The sequence below is a fragment of the Ascaphus truei genome, unplaced genomic scaffold (assembly GCF_040206685.1).
Source record: "Ascaphus truei isolate aAscTru1 unplaced genomic scaffold, aAscTru1.hap1 HAP1_SCAFFOLD_841, whole genome shotgun sequence".
NCBI lineage: Eukaryota > Metazoa > Chordata > Amphibia > Anura > Ascaphidae > Ascaphus > Ascaphus truei.
The window spans coordinates 124,768-148,649 of NW_027457179.1; the positions used below are offsets into that span (position 1 = coordinate 124,768).

At 51.9% G+C, this 23,882-nt stretch overlaps 1 protein-coding gene across 1 annotated transcript in view; it reads left to right on the top strand.

The window, feature by feature from the left end:
• Positions 1-19,953, top strand: part of LOC142486400 (cullin-9-like) — a 144,234-nt gene extending 124,281 nt beyond the window's left edge. The window contains exons 13-16 of the mRNA XM_075584994.1: positions 5,640-5,749; positions 12,707-12,889; positions 19,622-19,779; positions 19,884-19,953. Of these exons, the coding sequence (XP_075441109.1) occupies positions 5,640-5,749; positions 12,707-12,889; positions 19,622-19,779; positions 19,884-19,953 (521 nt within the window). The remainder of the gene's footprint in view (positions 1-5,639; positions 5,750-12,706; positions 12,890-19,621; positions 19,780-19,883) is intronic.
• Positions 19,954-23,882: the final 3,929 nt, after the last annotated feature.

Genomic DNA, 23,882 nt, shown 5'->3' on the forward strand with positions numbered 1-23,882 from the left:
TATGAAGGAGCTGCCTACATGCCCGGCCCTGATTGGTGGGTAGGAAGGTGCTGCCTACATTCCCAGGCCCTGATTGGTGGGTAGGAAGGTGTTGCCTACATGCCCAGGCCCTGATTGGTGGGTAGGAAGGTGCTGCCTACATGCCCAGGCCCTGATTGGTGGGTAGGAAGGCGCTGCCTACATGCCCAGGCCCTGATTGGTGGGTAGGAAGGTGCTGCCTACATGCCCAGGCCCTGATTGGTGAGTAGGAAGGCGCTGCCTACATGCCCAGGCCCTGATTGGTGAGTAGGAAGGCGCTGCCTACATGCCCAGGCCCTGATTGGTGGGTAGGAAGGCGCTGCCTACATGCCCAGGCCCTGATTGGTGGGTAGGAAGGTGCTGCCTACATGCCCGGCCCTGATTGGTGGGTAGGAAGGTGCTGCCTACATGCCCGGCCCTGATTGGTGGGTAGGAAGGCGCTGCCTACATGCCCGGCCCTGATTGGTGGGTAGGAAGGAGCTGCCTACATGCCCGGCCCTGATTGGTGGGTAGAATGGCAACATAACATTTGCAACAATTCTTTGCAAACATATTAACCCCTGATTCCTGAGGGGTTTGGACCAAGCAAAGACATACTCATATACATAACATATAATACAATACCAATGTATTACTGACAGGTAGGGGTAATGGCAGACCTAACCTTTATAAACAGCAGCCATATTTCCCCCTACCGTCACAGTTATTACAAAGGATTGTTATTGGATAGGTTGGGTTTGGGGGTTATTACATAGGGTTGTTATTGGATAGGTTGGATTTGGGGGTTATTGGATAGGTGGAAATTGGTTTATAGGATATGTTGGATTCAGGGTTATTGCATAGGTTGGTTTTGGGGTTATGGATAGGTTGGATTATGGGATAGATTGGAATTTTAGTTATTGGATAGGTGGAATTTCGGTTATTGGATAGGCTGGATTCAGGGTTATTGGATAGATTAGGTTGGATTTGGGGTTATAGGCGAGGTTGGATTTGGGATTATAGGATAGGTTGGATTTGGGATTATAGGATAAATTGGATTTAAGGTTATTGGATAGGTTGGATTCTGGGTTAGAGGATAAATTGTATTTGGGGATATAGGATAGGTTGAATTCTGGGTTATTGCATAGGTTGGATTTGGGGTTACAGAATAGGTTAGATTTGGGTTTATAGGATAGGTTGGATTTGCGGTTATTGGATAGGTGGAATTTAGATTATTGTATAGGCTGGATTCAGGGTTATTGGATAGATTAGGTTGGATTTGGGGTTATTGGATAGGTTGGGTTCAGGGTTATAGGATAGGTTGGATTTGGGGTTATAGAATAGGTGGAATTTAGATTATTGTATAGGCTGGATTCAGGGTTATTGGATAGATTAGGTTGGATTTGGGGTTATTGGATAGGTTGGGTTCAGGGTTATAGGATAGGTTGGATTTGGAGTTATAGGATAGGTTGGATTTGGGGTTATAGGATAGGTTGGATTTGGGGTTATAGGATAGGTTGAATTCTTGGTTCTTGGATAGGTTGAATTCTTGGTTCTTGGATAGGTTGAATTCTTGGTTCTTGGATAGGTTGAATTCTTGGTTCTTGGATAGGTTGAATTCTTGGTTCTTGGATAGGTTGAATTCTTGGTTCTTGGATAGGTTGAATTCTTGGTTCTTGGATAGGTTGAATTCTGGGTTATAGGATAGGTTGGGTTTGTGGTTATTGGATAGGTGGAATTTAGATTATTGTATAGGCTGGATTCAAGGTTATTGGATAGGTGGAATTTAGATTATTGTATAGGCTGGATTCAGGGTTATTGGATAGGTGGAATTTAGATTATTGTATAGGCTGGATTCAGGGTTATTGGATAGATTAGGTTGGATTTGGGGTTATTGGATAGGTTGGGTTCAGGGTTATAGGATAGGTTGGATTTGGAGTTATAGGATAGGTTGAATTCTTGGTTCTTGGATAGGTTGAATTCTTGGTTCTTGGATAGGTTGAATTCTTGGTTATTGGATAGGTTGAATTCTTGGTTCTTGGATAGGTTGAATTCTTGGTTCTTGGATAGGTTGAATTCTGGGTTATAGGATAGGTTGGGTTTGTGGTTATTGGATAGGTTGGATTTTTGGTTATTGGATAAGTGGAATTTGGGTTATTGGATAGGTTGTATTTGGGTTTATAGGATAGGTTCGATTTGGGATTATTGGATAGGTTGGATTTTTGGTTATTGGATAAGTGAAATTTGGGTTATTGGATAGGTTGGATTTGGGGTTATAGAATAGGTTGGATTTGGGGTTATTGGATAGGTTGGGTTCAGGGTTTTTGGATAGGTTGGATTCGGGGTTAGAGGATAAATTGGATTTGGGGTTATAGGATAGGTTGAATTCTGGGTTATTGCATAGGTTGGATTTTGGTTTATAGAATAGGTTGGATTTGGGGTTATAGGATAGGTTAGATTTGGGGTTATAGTATAGGTTGGATTTGGGATTATAGGATAGGTTGGATTTGGGATTATAGGATAGGTTGGATTTGGGGTTATTGGATAGGTTTGATTTGGGGTTATAGGATAGGTTGGATTTTGGTTTATAGAATAGGTTTGATTTGGGGTTATTGCATAGGTTGGATTTGGGATTATAGGATAGGTTGGATTTGGGATTATAGGATAGGTTGGATTTGGGATTATAGGATAGGTTAGATTTGGGGTTTTTGGATAGGTGGAAATTGGTTTATATGATATGTTGGATTCAAGGTTATTGCATAAATTAGATTTGGGGTTATGGATAGGTTGGAATTTTGGAATTATAGGATAGGTTGGAATTTTCGTAATGGATAGGTGAAATTTGGGTTATTGAATAGGCTGAATTCAGGGTTATTGGATAGATTAGGTTGGATTCTGGGTTTTTGGATAGGTTGGATTCTGGGTTTTTGGATCGGTTGGATTCGGGGTTAGAGGATAAATTGGATTTTGGGTTATAGGATATGTTGATTTCTGGATTATTGCATAGGTTGGATTTGGGATTATAGGTTGGATTTGGGGTTATTGGATAGGTGGAAATTGTTTTATAAGAAACGTTGGATTCGGGGTTATTGCATAGGTTGGATTTGGGGTTATGGATAGGTTGGATTTTGGGATTATAGGATAGGTTGGATTTGGGGTTATTGGATTTGTTGGATTTGGGGTTATAACATAGGTATTGGATAGGTTGGATTTGGGATTATAGGATAGGTTGGAATTTTGGTTATTGGATAGGTTGGATTTTGGGTTATAAAATAGGTTGAATTTGGGGTTATAGGATAGGTTGAATTTGGGGTTATAGGATAGGTTGGATTTGGGATTTTAGGATAGGTTGAATTCTGGGTTATTGGATAGGTTGAATTCTGAGTTATTGGATAGGTTGGATTTGGGGTTATTTGATTGGATTGGTATTGGATAGGTTGGATTTGGGATTATAGGATAGTTTGGATTTGGGATTATGGAATTGGTTGGATTTTTGGTTATTGGCTAGGATAGATATTGGTTATGTTTGGGGTTTGGGGGTTATTTAATACGATCGGTATTGTATAGGTTGGATTCTGGGTTGTTGAATAGGTATTGGGAAGGTTGGATTTGGCGTTCTTGAATTGGATACGTTTTGGATTCTGCGTTATTGGGTAGATTGAATTTGGGGTTATTGGATAGGATAGGTTGGATTTGGGGTATTTGGATAGGTTGGATTTGGGGTATTGGATTGGTTGAATTTGGGGTTATCCATTAGGTTGGATTCAGGTTTTTGGATAGGTTGGGTTCTGGGTATTTGGATAGGTTGGATACTGGGTTATAGTTAGCTGTGTGATTGGTTGGCTGGCTGTGTGATTGGTTGGCTGGCTGTGTGATTGGCTGGCTGTGTGATTGGCTGGCTGTGTGATTGGCTGGCTGGCTGGATGTGTGATTGGTTGGCTGGCTGTGGGGTTGGTTGGCTGGCTGTCGGGTTGGTTGGCTGGCTGTGGGGTTGGTTGGCTGGCTGTGTGATTAGTTGGCTGGCTGTGTAATTGGTTGGCTGGCTGTGTAATTGGTTGGCTGGCTGTGTGATTGGTTGGCTGGCTGTGTGATTGGTTGGCTGGCTGTGTGATTGATTGGCTGGCTGTGTGATTGATTGGTTGTCTGTGTGATTGATTGGCTGACTGTGTGATTGGTTGGCTGGCTTTGTGATTGGTTGGCTGGCTGTGTGATTGGCTGGCTGGCTGGCTGTGTGTTTGGCTGGCTGGCTGTGTGATTGGCTGGCTGGTTGGCTGTGTGATTGGCTGGCTGGTTGGCTGTGTGGCTGGTTGGCTGTGTGGCTGGTTGGCTGGCTGTGGGGTTGGTTGGCTGGCTGGCTGTGGGGTTGGTTGGCTGGCTGGCTGTGGGGTTGGCTGGCTGGCTGTGGGGTTGGTTGGTTGACTGGCTTGCTGTGGGGTTTGTTGGTTGGCTGGCTGTGTGATTGATTAATTGGTTGGTTGGCTGGCTGTGTGATTGGTTGGTTGGCTGGCTGTGTGATTGGTTGGTTGGCTGTGTAATTGATTGATTGATTGGTTGGCTGGCTGTGTGATTGATTGGTTGGCTGGCTGTGTGATTGGTTGGATGGCTGTGTGATTGATTGGTTGGTTGGCTGGCTGTGTGATTGATTGGTTGGCTGGCTGTGTGATTGATTGGTTGGCTGGCTGTGTGATTGGTTGGTTGGCTAGCTGTGTGCTTGATTGGTTGGTTGGCTAGCTGTGTGCTTGATTGGTTGGTTGGCGGGCTGTGTGATTGGTTTGTTGGTTGACTGGCTGTGTGATTGGTTGGTTGGCTGGCTGTGTGATTGATTGATTGGTTGGTTGGCTGGCTGGCTGTGTGATTGATTGGTTGGTTGGCTGGCTGTGTGATTGGTTGGTTGGCTGGCTGTGTGATTGGTTGGTTGCCTGGCTGTGTGATTGGTTGGTTGGCTGGCTGTGTGATTGGTTGGTTGGCTGGCTGTGATTGGTTGGTTGGCTGGCTGTGTGATTGATTGGTTGGTTGGCTGGCTGGCTGGCTGTGTGATTGATTGGTTGGCTGGCTGTGTGATGGGTTGGCTGGATGTGTGATTGATTGATTGATAGGTTGGCTGGCTGTGTGATTGATTGGTTGGCTGGCTGTGTGATTGATTGGTTGGCTGGCTGTGTGTTTGATTGGTTGGTTGGTTGGCTGTGTGATTGGTTGGTTGGTTGACTGTGTGATTGGTTGGTTGTGTGATTGGTTGGTTGGCTGGCTGTGTGGTTGGTTGGCTGTGTGATTGGGTGGGTGGCTGTGTGGTTGGTTGGGTGGCTGGCTGTGTGGTTAGTTGGCTGGCTGTGTGGTTAGTTGGCTGGCTGTGTGGTTGGGTGGGTGGCTGGCTGTGTGATTGGGTGGCTGGCTGTGTGGTTGGTTGGCTGGCTGGGTGGTTGGCTGGCTGTGTGGTTGGTTGGCTGGCTGTGTGGTTGGTTGGCTGGCTGTGTGGTTGGTTGGCTGGCTGTGTGGTTGGTTGGTTGGCTGGCTGTGTGGTTGGCTGGCTGTGTGGTTGGTTGGTTGGCTGGCTGTGTGGTTGGTTGGCTGGCTGTGTGGTTGGTTGGTTGGCTGGCTGTGTGGTTGGCTGGCTGTGTTACAGGTGGTGATGTTTTTCTCTGCAGATGGGAAGAGTCGCACTGATTCGTCCTGTGTGTCTGTGAGGGGCTCGGGCAGGAACGTGAGCAGCATGGCCGGGATCGCTCAGTGCTGGCAGGGGGTGGTACAGCAGCAGGTAAAGTCTGCATGGTACACAAGGGGGTCACATCAAGTCACACATGGGGCAGCTCTCTGATTTGGGGCTTGGGAGGGGGTGTCTCACAGGTTCAGAGGTCCCTGGATGTCTCTTGCAGTCTCTGTGACTCTGGGTGTCTCTCACAGGTGCAGAGGTTCCTGGGTGTCTTTTGCAGTCCCTGTGACTCTGGGTGTCTGTGACAGTGAGGGGGTAACCAGGCCATCAATAAAGGTATTATGCCCGGCTGGTTACCTCTGAGCCATATTTAGTGGTTTAGAATGTCAGCTCTTGGACCCATTTGTTGTACATGAAATGTATGAGATTGTGCAACAATAAAGAATGTGTGTGTGTTTTACCTTTCCAGGAGTGCTAACCAGTGGGGAGTCTCAGGGAGGGATACATTGGTTGTACATGACATGTGTGTGTGTTTTACCTTTCCTGGAGTGCTAACCAGTGGAGATTCTCAGGCTATGAGTTTCAAGGTGGGTTTTGCGGTTAAAGTGTTGTCCGATTGTGTCTAGGTAGCCGGGGTCCAGAGTTGCTGGCCACCCCAAAAATGTATCCGGGAATCAGGTCAGATTCCTGGTGACATATAGACACACCACTGGTCAAAATCCTCCATTGGAAGCCGTTACGCGACTCACCGCCAGGTTTCCCAGATTCAGCACAGACCAGAAAGGTGAATGGGGGCATAGGGATATGTGTATCCCGGGTACAGTCAGGGGTCCCTCAGTTAGTGGGGGTCCCTCAGTATATGCCCAGATAACCAGAACCCGGTATAGCACTCCACACGAGCAGCTGAAGGAGCAGAGCCACTGAGGGTTTGACCACTTCATTTATTTTTCTCATTAACCTTTCACTGACTGTGTGGACTCTTGGTGCTCATTTGCAAGCTGCTTTCTTGCAAGCTGTGTTCAGCTTTAACTGTACCATTAGTGGATTCTTGCTGCCCTGCTATTAGCTGTTTAGCTGTATTTAGCTTACACTATATGTTTACTAGCTATTTTCAGGGGTGTCTGATTTGACCAGGTATAGGGGAAGGGAGGCTTAGGGAAGTACCTCTCGGTCCTTTTGGACCAGGGGGAATGGGCCAGATGAAGAGGTAGTCCCTCGAAACGTCGCCCCCCTAGCATACTTTCCGTTCTCCGTATTTTTTGTGTATATTCCTTATGTTTCATGTTTTTTCCCGTTTTCCTTCTTTCCCCCCCCCCCCCACCCCTCACTTTGTGACATGCCCATTTGTGATACTGGTTTCTGCAAACACATTTGATTTATTTCTGGTTCATTTTATTATTAAATGTTTATTCTGCATTACAACTGTTTTCATCATTTAGCTATTAGACAGTGAGTGCTGGTACTTACGTAGATTTGTTAGGGGGTTCTGGGGTGCTCCAACCATCCATAAGGTTTTCAATGTATTTCGATTGTAGCCCTGAAAATGAACCTAAGCGTTTTTTCATTCTACTTTCAAAAACCAAAAGATTTAGACAGGGCCAGGGCAGCTGAAAATGAACGTGCGCGTCTTCTCATTCTATCCCATACCTAGGACTTGGAAAAAGTATAGCCCTGAAAATGAACGTGCGCGTCTTCTCATTCTATCCCATACCTAGGACTTGGAAAAAGTATAGCCCTGAAAATGAACGTGCGCGTCTTCTCATTCTATCCCATACCTAGGACTTGGAAAAAGTATAGCCCTGAAAATGAACGTGCGCGTCTTCTCATTCTATCCCATACCTAGGACTTGGAAAAAGTATAGCCCTGAAAATGAACGTGCGCGTCTTCTCATTCTATCCCATACCTAGGACTTGGAAAAAGTATAGCCCTGAAAATGAACGTGCGCGTCTTCTCATTCTATCCCATACCTAGGACTTGGAAAAAGTATAGCCCTGAAAATGAACGTGCGCGTCTTCTCATTCTATCCCATACCTAGGACTTGGAAAAAGTATAGCCCTGAAAATGAACGTAAGCATTTTTTGATTCTACCATGGGACTTAGAAAAATAATGGCACAGATTATTGTGCCAGGTCCGTTGTTCCGAGAGACCATGTGGCTACCAAGCTTGGTGCCACCAAGTCTACTCGGGTCCCGGACATGAAAGCCTCAGAGGTTGCCACGGTGTGGAAGCCAATTGGGCAGCGGAGTTAGCCTCAAGTACTCACGTCCTGGGATGAATGGAAGTAATCGGACCACCATTTGCACAGCCCAGACTTTGAGGGGCCTTACTCCACAGGGGGCTTCTGACTGACAAGTGGTAGAGGTGCCAGGTTGGCGCATGCCCTTGTCAGAATCTGAATCCGTGCTTGCCCGGCTTAGATAGACTGGCAACGCTCTGATTGGCTGGTAGGAATTCTCCAACCCTCGGATTGGCTGGAGTATTTCATGAATAAAGCTGAAATACTATAAGAAACCCAGCAGCCAATCCGGTGTTGAGACTCTGAGATTTTGAGCGCCAAGACAGCAACGGGAAATTTGAAATCGCAATAAGATGCTCTGAAAGAAATAGCAGCGAGTCGGCTTGAGAAAAGTCCGGACCTTTGCGGCCAGGTTCTGAGAATAGAACGTAGCGGTCGCGGCTGGGGATTGAAGCCGATTTGGATTCTAAGACGTTTGGGATATTCTGAACACACGATACATAAAGCTTGGCCCCCTGCAGACGCACTTACCAGAACTCCCTCCTACTGTGTCTGTACGTTCTCCCTACCTACCAATTAGACTGTAAGCTCCTCGGAGCAGGGACTCCTCTTCCGAAATGTTACTTCTATGTCTGAAGCACTTATTCCCATAATCTGTTATTTATATTATCTGTTATTTATATGATATGTATTACTACTGTGAAGCGCTATGTACATTAATAGCGCTATATAAATAAAGACATACAATACTTATTCGCGGTCAAGGTATTTCCCGTCTCGGAGCTCGTACAGCGGTGGCGAGGGGAACTTCATGCCGATTGGAGTTCCAGGAAATTTCGGGCTAAGTCCCGGTCAACTTACAAACTTTGTTTTACGGCCCACAGAAGCTAGGAAAGTCTAATTTTGTAGCCCAGATCCCCAGTAAGTGTGTTTTTCTCCTGTATTTTGTGACTCACTGAGTGTACGTCTGTTTCTAAGGAAGAAATGACAATTAGTTTTACTTGCTCGTTTTGCTAAATGTTATGATCCCGGTTAAAAAGGTGTAAATGCCTGGTTCTGCCGTGACAGTGTCTCTCACAGGTGCAGAGGTTCCTGGGTGTCTCTCACAGGTGCAGAGGTTCCTGGGTGTCTCTCACAGATGCAGAGGTTCCTGGGTGTCTCTCACAGGTGCAGAGGTTCCTGGGTGTCTCTTGCAGTCTCCCGTGACAGTGTCTCTCTCAGGTGCACAGGTCCCTGGATGTCTCTTGCAGTCTCTGTGACTCTGGGTGTCTCTCACAGGGGCAGAAGTCCCTGGATGTCTCCTGCAGTCTCTGTGACTCTGGGTGTCTCTCACAGGTGCAGAAGTCCCTGGATGTCCCTTGCAGTCTCTGTGACTCTGGGTGTCTCTCTCAGGTGCACAGGTTCCTGGGTGTCTCTTGCAGTCTCTGTGACTCTGGGTGTATCTCACAGGTGCAGAAGTCCCTGGATGTCTCTTGCAGTCTCTGTGACTCTGGGTGTCTCTCACAGGGGCAGAAGTCCCTGGATGTCTCTTGCAGTCTCTGTGACTCTGGGTGTCTCTCACAGGGGCAGAAGTCCCTGGATGTCTCTTTGCAGTCTCTGTGACTCTGGGTGTCTCTCACAGGTGCAGAAGTCCCTGGATGTCTCTTGCAGTCTCTGTGACTCTGGGTGTCTCTCTCAGGTACACAGGTTCCTGGGTGTCTCTTGCAGTCTCTGTGACTCTGGATGTATCTCACAGGTGCTGAAGTCCCTGGATGTCTCTTGCAGTCTCTGTGACTCTGGGTGTCTCTCACAGGTGCAGAAGTCCCTGGATGTCTCTTGCAGTCTCTGTGACTCTGGGTGTCTCTCACAGGTGCAGAGGTTCCTGGATGTCTCTTGCAGTCTCTGTGACTCTGGGTGTCTCTCACAGGGGCAGAGGTTCCTGGGTGTGTCTTGCAGTCTCTGTGACTCTGGGTGTCTCTCTCAGGTGCAGAGGTTCCTGGATGTCTCTTGCAGTCTCTGTAACTGTAGATGTCTCTCACAGGTGCAGAGGTTCCTGGGTGTCTCTTGCAGTCTCTGTGACTCTTGGTGTCTCTCAGGTGCAGAGGTTCCTGGGTGTCTCTTGAAGTCTCTGTGACTCTGGGTGTCTCTCACAGGTGCAGAGGTTCCTCGGTGTCTCTTGCAGTCTCTATGACTCTTGGTGTCTCTCTCAGGTGCAGAGGTTCCTGGGTGTCTCTTGCAGTCTCTGTGACTCTGGGTGTCTCTCACAGGTGCAGAGGTTCCTCGGTGTCTCTTGCAGTCTCTGTGACTCTGGGTGTCTCTCACAGGTGCAAAAGTCCCTGGGTGTCTCTTGCAGTCTCTGTGACTCTGGGTGTCTCTCACAGGTGCAGAGGTTCCTGGGTGTCGCTTGCAGTCCCTCTGACTCTGGGTGTATGTGGCGGGAGGGGTTAACCAGGCCAATAATAAAGGTATTATGCCCGGCTAGTTAACCCTAATCCCTGTTGGGATTGAAGGGGTTAAAATGTATTTTCACTCTAATATCATGTTTTCCCCATTGTTTGTGTCCCTGTTTTGCAGCTAAGAAGTTAAAATGAATGAATGAAAATGTGCCAGTGGAGAATTGTGAGTGTCAGCTCTTCAACTCAATTATGGTATATAACTGTTGGTATAATAAAGATGTATGTGGTTTTACTGTTCCAGGAGTGTCAGCCAGCGGGATGCGCCAGGCGTGAGCGTCAGGGGTATGTTTAGGTAGACGGGGGGCCCATGTTGCGTGTTACCCCGAAACATGCACTCAGGACTCCCCCCAGATTCCTGAGGACATGAGGAAGACAGACCCCTGCTAAAATCCTCCCTGGAACGCAGATTGCAGCTCACCGCCAAATCCCCCTGCTTCAGCACAAACCAGGGCAGTAAAACCGGGTGGGGAACGGGGTTTACATTCCAGGTCCCGGGATATGCCCGAACCCCAGGACCCAGTGAGAGGTTCCGTAACTCTTTCACCAGGGATAAGGTGGAGAGAGTTGTAGGGGTTAAATTTTGAGTTAAAGCGTAGAGTGTCAGCTCCGCAGCCAACTGCTGGCTGCAGTCCTGTGAATGTGTATAAGACTGAGGTTTGTTTTATTAAAATGGGGACAAGGGGTTAATAAATACCCACACCTTACACAGGGTCCCTTGGATAAAAGGGACATGACCCAGGTACCCTGAGTCCAGTTTAGGGGTTCAGGGGGAAAATCATATAATGTGTTAAATGTATGACTTATTGTAACAATGTTTTTGATTAAGGGAAAAGAGAATGGGTTTTAACCATTCCCCAAGCTTGATATGTTTGAAGGAATGTCAGAGGAAGTATTTGAGCATGGCTATGAACCCCATATACATAGGAAGTATAGGGGGCTGCTCATCTCAGCTTCAAAGGCCAGGACGTACAGGGGTGTCAAACCTTTTGTTATCAGACACATTTGGGATTCACCAGAACAGTGAGTCATAATTTAAGTTCAGGACTTCTGAGGCATCACGTGGAGTTGACTCCGGCATGTCTGGGGAGACATTGTATGGTGTTACAGTACTTGGGGAGGAGGAGAGGTGAACATTTGGCTGACAGATGTCTAGTTATGCAAGTGTCAAGTGGGGGAAGATGACAGTTTGTTGCACATGTTCAGTCACTGTTCTGAAGCCAGAGTCCCAGGAGTTATCCACCTGGCAAAAGTATGTGAGTGGCCAGGGAGGAAATTACCACGCCACAGATTGGCTACACATGTTAACAGGTGGGACAGGAGAAGTTTTTAAAAAGTCATGGAGTGAGTCAGAAAGTTAGATTCATCAGTTCCATCTGAAGGTTTCATGGGGTTCACCAAGTTCCAGCGTCAGCAGTTCCACAGTGTGAGGGGTTAATAATATCGTAACCAAGGATCGTGCCCCTCTTCTGGAATTCGTTAGAGCTAAGGGTTCCCGAACGAACGCTGTAAGGACTGAGCGAACTTTTGGCGGAGATATAGGGGTGGCAACTTGTGCCCCTCGCCAGGAACTGTTACACGGATCCATTTGCGCACCCACTGGCATGCGTTCAGGGGTGCCCAGAGACTTTGTTGCGTTCCAAGGACATTTGATTTAGTTCCCTGTGCCCAGTAAGTGTTTTATTAAGTGTAATTGTGCAAGATTTGTGTGTTTGTCTGAAAATAAATAAATTACAATTTATTTTGCCCGCCTTGTTGTGCTCAGTCTGGAATCCCGGTATTAATGTGTGTATAAGTCTTGGTCTCCCGTGACAGTGTCTCTCACAGGTGCAGAGGTCCCTGGGTGTCTCTTGCAGTCTCTGTGACTCCGGGTGTCTCTCACAGGTGCAGAGGTTCCTGGATGTCTCTTGCAGTCTCTGTGACTCTGGATATCTCTTGCAGTCTCTGTGACTCTGGGTGTCTCTCGCAGGTGCAGAGGTTCCTGGATGTCTCTTGCAGTCTCTGTGACTCTGGATATCTCTTGCAGTCTCTGTGACTCTGGGTGTCTCTCGCAGGTGCAGAGGTTCCTGGATGTCTCTTGCAGTCTCTGTGACTCTGGATATCTCTTGCAGTCTCTGTGACTCTGGGTGTCTCTTGCAATCTCTGTGACTCTTGGTGTCTCTCACAGGTGCAGAGGTTCCTGGGTGTCTCTTGCAGACTCTGTGACTCTGGATATCTCTTGCAGTCTCTGTGACTCTGGGTGTCTCTTGCAGTCTCTGTGACTCTGGGTGTCTCTCACAGGTGCAGAGGTTCCTGGATGTCTCTTGCAGTCTCTGTGACTCTGGATATCTCTTGCAGTCTCTGTGACTCTGGGTGTCTCTTGCAGTCTCTGTGACTCTGGGTGTCTCTCACAGGTGCAGAGGTTCCTGGATGTCTCGTGGAACGCTGCAGACCTGGTTCCCCGGTTCTGTTCCGTGTACCTGCGTCTCAGACGGGCGATGGAGGAGCTGTTTGGGCAGCAGACGACGTTTGTCTTATCTCTGAGGCAGGGATTCTGTGAGGGCCTCCTGCAGCTCCCATTCCTAACAGCGCTGCACGTGAGTCTATACCCGTCTGTATCCCCGCCTATATACCCGTCTGTATCCCCGCCTATATACCCGTCTGTATCCCCGCCTATATACCCGTCTGTATCCCCGCCTATATACCCGTCTGTATCCCCGCCTATATACCCGTCTGTATCCCCGCCTATATACCCGTCTGTATCCCCGCCTATATACCCGTCTGTATCCCCGCCTATATACCCGTCTGTATCCCCGCCTATATACCCGTCTGTATCCCCGCCTATATACCCGTCTGTATCCCCGCCTATATACCCATCTGTATCCCCGCCTATATACCCATCTGTATCCCCGCCTATATACCCGTCTGTATCCCCGCCTATATACCCGTCTGTATCCCCGCCTATATACCCGTCTGTATCCCCGCCTATATACCCGTCTGTATCCCCGCCTATATACCCGTCTGTATCCCCGCCTATATACCCGTCTGTATCCCCGTCTATATACCCGTCTGTATCACCGCCTATATACCCGTCTGTATCCCCGCCTATATACCCGTCTGTATCCCCCCCTATATACCGGTCTGTATCCCCGCCTATATACCCGTCTGTATCCCCGTCTGTATCCCCGCCTGTATACTCGTCTGTATACCCGTCTGTATCCCCGCCTATATACCCGTCTGTATCCCCGCCTATATACCCGTCTGTATCCCCGCCTATATACCCGTCTGTATCCCCGCCTATATACCCGTCTGTATCCCCACCTATATACCCGTCTGTATCCCCGCCTATATACCCGTCTGTATCCCCGTTTGTATCCCCGCCTATATACCCGTCTGTATCCCCGCCTATATACCCGTCTGTATCCCCGCCTATATACCCGTCTGTATCCCCGCCTATATACCCGTCTGTATCCCCGCCTATATACCCGTCTGTATCCCCGCCTGTATCCCCCCCGCCTGTATCCCCCCCGCCTGTATCCCCCCCGCCTGTATCCCTCCCGCCTGTATCCCTCCCGCCTGTATCCCCCCCGCCTGTATCCCCCCCGCCTGTATCCCCCCCGCCTGTATCCCCCCCGCCTGTATCCCCCCCGCCTGTATCCCCCCCGCCTGTATCCCCCCCGCCTGTATCCCCACCGCCTGTATCCCCCCGCCTGTATCCCCCCCGCCTGTATCCCCCCGCCTGTATCCCCCCCGCCTGTATCCCCCCGCCTGTATCCCCCCCGCCTGTATCCCCCGGCCTGTATCCCCCCCGCCTGTATCCCCCCCCCCCCCCGCCTATATACATTCAGTAGCAGGGACCTCGTATGTTAATCCTTATCGGCCATTAGTCTGGCCGCGGTGAATCCGCGAGCACGCGGGCTCAGGCAGCTTTCCGCTGCTGTTTCCTGCTGGCGGAATACTCAACAATATATCTGTGTATATCTGTATATATACCCCCCTGTCTCCCCCCCCGTCTGTCTCCTCTCCCCCCCCCCCGCATACACCCGCCTATACACCGCGTGCGCATGCCCTCGCCTATACACCGCGTGCGCGTGCCCCCGCCTATACACCGCGTGCGCGTGCCCCCGCCTATACACCGCGTGCGCGTGCCCTCGCCTATACACCGCGTGCCCTCGCCTATACACCGCGTGCGCATGCCCTCGCCTATACACCGCGTGCGCGTGCCCCCGCCTATACACTGCGTGCGCATGCCCTCGCCTATACACCGCGTGCGCGTGCCCCCGCCTATACACCGCGTGCGCGTGCCCTCGCCTATACACCGCGTGCGCGTGCCCTCGCCTATACACCGCGTGCCCTCGCCTATACACCGCGTGCGCGTGCCCTCGCCTATACACCGTGTGCGCGTGCCCTCGCCTATACACCGCGTGCCCTCGCCTATACACCGCGTGCGCGTGCCCTCGCCTATACACCGCGTGCCCTCGCCTATACACCGCGTGCGCGTGCCCTCGCCTATACACCGCGTGCCCTCGCCTATACACTGCGTGCGCGTGCCCTCGCCTATACACCGCGTGCGCGTGCCCCGCCTATACACCGCATGCGCGTGCCCTCGCCTATACACCGCGTGCCCTCGCCTATACACTGCGTGCGCGTGCCCTCGCCTATACACCGCGTGCGCGTGCCCTCGCCTATACACCGCGTGCGCGTGCCCTCGCCTATACACCGCGTGCGCGTGCCCCCGCCTATACACCGCGTGCGCGTGCCCCCGCCTATACACCGCGTGCCCTCGCCTATACACCGCGTGCGCGTGCCCTCGCCTATACACCGCGTGCCCTCGCCTATACACCGCGTGCGCGTGCCCTCGCCTATACACCGCGTGCCCTCGCCTATACACCGCGTGCGCGTGCCCTCGCCTATACACCGCGTGCGCGTGCCCTCGCCTATACACCGCGTGCGCGTGCCCTCGCCTATACACCGCGTGCGCGTACCCTCGCCTTTACACCGCGTGCCCCCGCCTATACACCGCGTGCGCGTGCCCTCGCCTATACACCGTGTGCCCTCGCCTATACACCGCGTGCACTCGCCTATACACCTCATGCGCGTACCCTCGCCTATATACACATACCAACTCCCAGCATGTCCCTGCATCTCTACCTACCTGTATATACCTCTCCCTCCGACATGTCTGTCAGCTCTGCCTGTCCCCCCCCCCCCCTCCAGCAGGTGACTGCTCTCCATGTCCCCCCCAATCCCCCTGTAGGTGACTGCTCTCCCTGCCCCCCCCACCCCCTCCTGCAGGTGATAGCTCTCCCTGTCCCCCCCTGCAGGTGACGGAGCAGTTTGCACAGTATATAGATCACAGGATACAGGATATCCGCACAGACTCCCCCTGTCCCTCTGTCCCCCCCTGCAGGTGACGGGGCAGTTTGCACGGTATATAGATCGCAGGATACAGGATATCCGCACAGACTCCCCCTGTCCCCCCCTGCAGGTGACGGAGCAGTTTGCACGGTATATAGATGACAGGATACAGGATATCCGCACAGACTCCCCCTGTCCCTCTGTCCCCTCCTGCAGGTGACGGAGCAGTTTGCACGGTATATAGATCGCAGGATACAGGATATCCGCACAGACTCCCCCTGTCCCTCTGTCCCCCCCTGCAGGTGACGGGGCAGTTTGCACGGTATATAGATGATAGGATACAGGATATCCGCACAGACTCCCCCTGTCCCTCTGTCCCCCCCTGCAGGTGACGGAGCAGTTTGCACGGTATATAGATCACAGGATACAGGATACCCGCACAGACTCCCCCTGTCCCTCTGTCCCCCCCTGCAGGTGACGGAGCAGTTTGCACGGTATATAGATCACAGGATACAGGCTATCCGCACAGACTCCCCCTGTCCCTCTGTCCCCCCCTGCAGGTGACGGAGCAGTTTGCACGGTATATAGATCACAGGATACCCGCACAGACTCCCCCTGTCCCTCTGTCCCCCCCTGCAGGTGACGGAGCAGTTTGCACGGTATATAGATCGCAGGATACAGGATATCCGCACAGACTCCCCCTGTCCCTCTGTCCCCCCCTGCAGGTGACGGAGCAGTTTGCACGGTATATAGATCACAGGATATCCGCACAGACTCCCCCTGTCCCTCTGTCCCCCCCTGCAGGTGACGGAGCAGTTTGCACGGTATAAAGATCGCAGGATACAGGATATCCGCACAGACTCCCCCTGTCCCTCTGTCCCCCCCTGCAGGTGACGGAGCAGTTTGCACAGTATATAGATCGCAGGATACAGGATATCAGCACAGACTCCCCCTGTCCCTCTGTCCCCCCCTGCAGGTGACGGAGCAGTTTGCACGGTATATAGATGACAGAATACAGGATACCCGCAGAGACTCCCCCTGTCCCTCTGTCCCCCCCTGCAGGTGACGGGGCAGTTTGCACGGTATATAGATCGCAGGATACCCGCACAGACTCCCCTTGTCCCTCTGTCCCCCCCTGCAGGTGACGGGGCAGTTTGCACGGTATATAGATCACAGGATACAGGATATCCGCACAGACTCCCCCTGTCCCTCTGTCCCCCCCTGCAGGTGACGGAGCAGTTTGCATGGTATATAGATCACAGGATACAGGATATCTGCACAGACTCCCCCTGTCCCTCTGTCCCCCCCTGCAGGTGACGGAGCAGTTTGCACGGTATATAGATGACAGGATACAGGATATCAGCACAGACTCCCCCTGTCCCTCTGTCCCCCCCTGCAGGTGACGGAGCAGTTTGCACGGTATATAGATGACAGGATACAGGATATCAGCACAGACTCCCCCTGTCCCTCTGTCCCCCCCTGCAGGTGACGGAGCAGTTTGCATGGTATATAGATCACAGGATACAGGATATCTGCACAGACTCCCCCTGTCGCTCTGTCCCCCCCTGCAGGTGACGGAGCAGTTTGCACGGTATATAGATGACAGGATACAGGATATCAGCACAGACTCCCCCTGTCCCTCTGTCCCCCCCTGCAGGTGACGGAGCAGTTTGCACGGTATATAGATCGCAGGATACAGGATACCCGCACAGACTCCCCCTGTCCCTCTGTCCCCCCCTGCAGGTGACGGAGCAGTTTGCACGGTATATAGATGACAGGATACAGGATATCCGCACAGACTCCCCCTGTCCCTCTGTCCCCCCCTGCAGGTGACGGAGCAGTTTGCACGGTATATAGATCGCAGGATACAGGATACCCGCACAGACTCCCCCTGTCCCTCTGTCCCCCCCTGCAGGTGACGGAGCAGTTTGCACGGTATATAGATCACAGGATACAGGATATCCGCACAGACTCCCCCTGTCCCTCTGTCCCCCCCTGCAGGTGACGGAGCAGTTTGCACGGTATATAGATCGCAGGATACAGGATATCCGCACAGACTCCCCCTGTCCCTCTGTCCCCCCCTGCAGGTGACGGGGCAGTTTGCACGGTATATAGATCACAGGATACAGGATACCCGCACAGACTCCCCCTGTCCCTCTGTCCCCCCCTGCAGGTGACGGGGCAGTTTGCACGGTATATAGATGACAGGATACAGGATATCCGCACAGACTCCCCCTGTCCCTCTGTCTCCCCCTGCAGGTGACGGAGCAGTTTGCACGGTATATAGATGACAGGATACCCGCACAGACTCCCCCTGTCCCTCTGTCCCCCCCTGCAGGTGACGGAGCAGTTTGCACGGTATATAGATCACAGGATACAGGATATCAGCACAGACTCCCCCTGTCCCTCTGTCCCCCCCTGCAGGTGACTGAGCAGTTTGCACGGTATATAGATCACAGGATACAGGATACCCGCACAGACTCCCCCTGTCCCTCTGTCCCCCCCTGCAGGTGACGGAGCAGTTTGCACGGTATATAGATCACAGGATACAGGATATCCGCACAGACTCCCCCTGTCCCTCTGTCCCCCCCTGCAGGTGACGGGGCAGTTTGCACGGTATATAGATGATAGGATACAGGATATCCGCACAGACTCCCCCTGTCCCTCTGTCCCCCCCTGCAGGTGACGGAGCAGTTTGCACGGTATATAGATCACAGGATACAGGATATCCGCACAGACTCCCCCTGTCCCTCTGTCCCCCCCTGCAGGTGACGGGGCAGTTTGCACGGTATATAGATCGCAGGATACAGGATATCCGCACAGACTCCCCCTGTCCCTCTGTCCCCCCCTGCAGGTGACGGGGCAGTTTGCACGGTATATAGATCGCAGGATACAGGATACCCGCACAGACTCCCCCTGTCCCTCTGTCCCCCTCTGCAGGTGACGGAGCAGTTTGCACGGTATATAGATGACAGGATACAGGATATCCGCACAGACTCCCCCTGTCCCTCTGTCCCCCCCTGCAGGTGACGGAGCAGTTTGCACGGTATATAGATCACAGGATACAGGATATCCGCACAGACCCCCCTGTCCCTCTGTCCCCCCCTGCAGGTGACGGAGCAGTTTGCACGGTATATAGATGACAGGATACAGGATACCCGCACAGACTCCCCCTGTCCCTCTGTCCCCCCCTGCAGGTGACGGAGCAGTTTGCACGATATATAGATCGCAGGATACAGGATATCCGCACAGACTCCCCCTGTCCCTCGGTCCCCCCCTGCAGGTGACGGAGCAGTTTGCACGGTATATAGATCACAGGATACAGGATATCCGCACAGACTCCCCCTGTCCCTCTGTCCCCCCCTGCAGGTGACGGGGCAGTTTGCACGGTATATAGATCGCAGGATACAGGATACCCGCACAGACTCCCCCTGTCCCTCTGTCCCCCTCTGCAGGTGACGGAGCAGTTTGCACGGTATATAGATGACAGGATACAGGATATCCGCACAGACTCCCCCTGTCCCTCTGTCCCCCCCTGCAGGTGACGGAGCAGTTTGCACGGTATATAGATCACAGGATACAGGATATCCACACAGGCTCCCCCTGTCCCTCTGTCCCCCCCTGCAGGTGACGGAGCAGTTTGCACGGTATATAGATGACAGGATACAGGATACCCGCACAGACTCCCCCTGTCCCTCTGTCCCCCCCTGCAGGTGACGGAGCAGTTTGCACGATATATAGATCGCAGGATACAGGATATCCGCACAGACTCCCCCTGTCCCTCTGTCCCCCCCTGCAGGTGACGGAGCAGTTTGCACGGTATATAGATCGCAGGATACAGGATATCCGCACAGACTCCCCCTGTCCCTCTGTCCCCCCCTGCAGGTGACGGAGCAGTTTGCACGGTATATAGATCAAAGGATGCAGGATATCCGCACAGACTCCCCCTGTCCCTCTGTCCCCCCCTGCAGGTGACGGAGCAGTTTGCACGGTATATAGATGGCAGGATACAGGATATCCGCACAGACTCCTCGGACCTGCACTCCCTGAATCAGCTGCAGCAGTTCCTGGAGTTTGTTCTCTTCCTTTCTGACCTGGAGCTCGCAAACTCCTTCGAGCATTTCTACAGGTCAGTGACACGTGAGCGGGCGTGTGTGTCTCGGTGTCCCATGATGCTTTGTGTTACAGACATTACCAGCGGGACACTGACTCCCGTGATGCATTGTGTTACAGGCATTACCTGGGGGGGGACACTAACTCCCATGATGCTTTGTGTTACAGACATTACCTGGGGGGGGACTGACTCCAATGATGCTTTGTGTTACAGGCATTACCTGGGGGGGGACTGACTCCAATGATGCTTTGTGTTACAGGCATTACCTGGGGGGGGACTGACTCCAATGATGCTTTGTGTTACAGGCATTACCTGGGGGGGGACTGACTCCAATGATGCTTTGTGTTACAGGCATTACCTGGGGGGGACTGACTCCCATGATGCTTTGTGTTACAGGCATTACCTGGGGGGCACTGTCTCCCATGATGCTTTGTGTTACAGGCATTACCGGGGGTGGACACTGACTCCCATGATGCTTTGTGTTACAGACATTACCTGGGGCACTGACTTTCATGATGCTTTGTGTTACAGACATTACCTGGGGGGCACTGACTCCCATGATGCTTTGTGTTACAGGCATTGCCTGGGGCGGGGGTCACTGACTCCCATGATGCTTTGTGTTACAGACATTACCTGGGGGGGGGGGGGGGCACTGACTCCCATGATGCTTTGTGTTACAGGCATTACCTGGGGGGGACACTGACTTCCATGATGCTTTGTGTTACAGGCATTACCTGGGGGGGACTGACTCCCATGATGCTTTGTGTTACAGACATTACCTGGGGGGGACACTGACTCCCATGATGCTTTGTGTTACAGGCATTACCTGGGGCGGGGGTCACTGACTCCCATGATGCTTTGTGTTACAGACATTACCTGGGGGGGGACTGACTCCAATGATGCTTTGTGTTACAGGCATTACCTGGGGGGGACTGACTCCCATGATGCTTTGTGTTACAGGCATTACCTGGGGGGCACTGTCTCCCATGATGCTTTGTGTTACAGGCATTACCTGGGGGGCACTGACTCCCATGATGCTTTGTGTTACAGACATTACCGGGGGTGGACACTGACTCCCATGATGCTTTGTGTTACAGACATTACCTGGGGCACTGACTTTCATGATGCTTTGTGTTACAGACATTACCTGGGGGGGGGGGGGGCACTGACTCCCATGATGCTTTGTGTTACAGGCATTGCCTGGGGCGGGGGTCACTGACTCCCATGATGCTTTGTGTTACAGACATTACCTGGGGGGGGGGGGGGGGGGCACTGACTCCCATGATGCTTTGTGTTACAGGCATTACCTGGGGGGGACACTGACTCCCATGATGCTTTGTGTTACAGGCATTACCTGGGGGGGACTGACTCCCATGATGCTTTGTGTTACAGACATTACCTGGGGGGGACACTGACTCCCATGATGCTTTGTGTTACAGGCATTACCTGGGGCGGGGGTCACTGACTCCCATGATGCTTTGTGTTACAGGCATTACCTGGGGGGGACACTGACTCCCATGATGCTTTGTGTTACAGGCATTACCTGGGGGGCACTGATTCCCATGATGCTTTGTGTTACAGGCATTACCTGGGGGGGACACTGACTCCCATGATGCTTTGTGTTACAGGCATTACCTGGGGGGGACTGACTCCCATGATGCTTTGTGTTAGACATTACCTGGGGGGGACACTGACTTAGGGTGACCAGATTTTCAAAATGAAAAACCGGGACACAATAAAAAATTATTTATAAAACAAATTACATCACGTGACGCACCCCGTTGCCATGACAACAAGACACTGACGTCAGGCGGTGACATGTTGCCATGACAATGTGGCATCACGTGATGCCTCGGCACCATAATGCGTCCCATTGGTGGGGGCTGCAGTGTGCGTTTGTGTGTATAGGAGGTGGGCCCTGCAAGTGTGTGTTTGTGTGTATATAAATAATGAAGACATTAATTAAAATTAAAATAATTGACAAATTAAAATTAAATAAAAATTTTTAGGCATTAATTAAAATTAAGACTTTTAAAAATGTGACCTTCCTGACCTTACACTTTGCAAAATAGGGTCTCTTGCTCTCCTCGTGGCAGTCAGTGACATCCCTGCCATGCAGGGCCGCAGACAGCTTTCCTGGGGCCCAGGAAGAACGTTTTCACCGGGGCCCTCTACCCACGTTTCGGCGGCCTTGCGAGAACCCCCCTTCTCACACACCTCCTCACTCTCACCCCACCTCACCTCACACTCCCCAGTCACCTATACCTTCCCCCCCTCTCACCCATTCCTTCCCCCCCTCTCTCTTACACCCCCACCCCCATGTTTTTTTCTCCCCTCCCCACACTCAACCTCCCTCCCCAATATACGTACACACACACACGCGCACACACACACACACACACATACCTTCTCCCGAGCTCCTCATATCTCCCCCTCCTGATACCTTCCTCTCAGCTCCTCATATCTCCCCCTCCTCATACCTTCCTCTCAGCTCCTCATATCTCCCCCTCCTCATACCTTCCCCTCAGCTCCTCATATCTCCCCCTCCTCATACCTTCCCCTCAGCTCCTCATATCTCCCCCTCCTCATACCTTCCCCTCAGCTCCTCATATCTCCCCCTCCTCATACCTTCCCCTCAGCTCCTCATATCTCCCCCTCATACCTCCCCTCAGCTCCTCATACCTCCCCTCATACCTCCCCTCAGCTCCTCATATCTCACCCTCCTCATACCTTCCCCTCAGCTCCTCATATCTCCCCCTCCTCGTACCTTCCCCTCAGCTCCTCATATCTCCCCCTCCTCATACCTTCCCCCCAGCTCCTCATATCTCCCCCTCCTCATACCTTCCCCTCCTCATACCTTCCCCTCAGCTCCTCATATCTCCCCCTGCTCATACCTTCCCCCCAGCTCCTCTTATCTCCCCCTCCTCATATCTCCCCCTCCTCATACCTTCTCCTCAGCTCCTCATATCTCCCCCTCCTCATACCTTCCCCTCAGCTCCTTCTATCTCGCCCTCCTCATACCTTCCCCTCAGCACCTCATATCTCCCCCTCCTCATACCTTCCCCTCAGCTCCTCATATCTCCCCCTCCTCATATCTCTCCCTCCTCATACCTTCCCCTCAGCTCCTCATATCTCCCCCTCCTCATATCTCCCCCTCCTCATACCTTCCCCCTCAACTCTTCATATCTCCCCCTCCTCATACCTTCCCCTCAGCTCCTCATATCTCCTCCTCCTCATACCTTCCCTTCAGCTCCTCATATCTCCCCCTCCTCATACCTTCCCCTCAGCTCCTCATATCTCCCCCTCCTCATACCTTCACCCAGCTCCTCATATCTCCCCCTCCTCATACCTTCATCTCAGCTCCTCATATCTCCCCCTCCTCATACCTTCATCTCAGCTCCTCATATCTCCCCCTCCTCATACCTTCCCCTCAGCTCCTCATATCTCCCCCTCCTCATACCTTCCCCTCAGCTCCTCCTAACTCCCCCTCCTCATACCTTCCCCTCAGCTCCTCATATCTCCCCCTCATACCTCCCCTCAGCTCCTCATATCTCCCCCTCCTCATATCTCACCCTCCTCATACCTTCCCCTCAGCTCCTCATATCTCCCCCTCCTCATACCTTCCCCTCAGCTCCTCATATCTCCCCCTCCTCATACCTTCCCCCCAGCTCCTCATATCTCCCCCTCCTCATACCTTCCCCTCAGCTCCTCATATCTCCCCCTCCTCATATCTCCCCCTCCTTATACCTTCCCCTCAACTCTTCATATCTCCCCCTCCTCATACCTTCCCCTCAGCTCCTCATATCTCCCCCTCAGCTCCTCATATCTCCCGCTCCTCGTACCTTCCCCTCAGCTCCTCATTTCTCCCCCTCCTCATACCTTCCCCTCAGCTCCTCATATCTCCCCCTCCTCATACCTTCCCCTCAGCTCCTCATATCTCCCCCTCCTTATACCTTCCCCTCAGCTCCTCATATCTCCCCCTCATCATACCTTCCCCTCAGCTCCTCATATCTCCCCCTCCTCATACTTTCTCCCCAGCTCCTCATATCTCCCCCTCCTCATATCTTCCCCTCAGCTCCTCATATCTCCCCCTCCTCATACCTTCCCCTCAGCTCCTC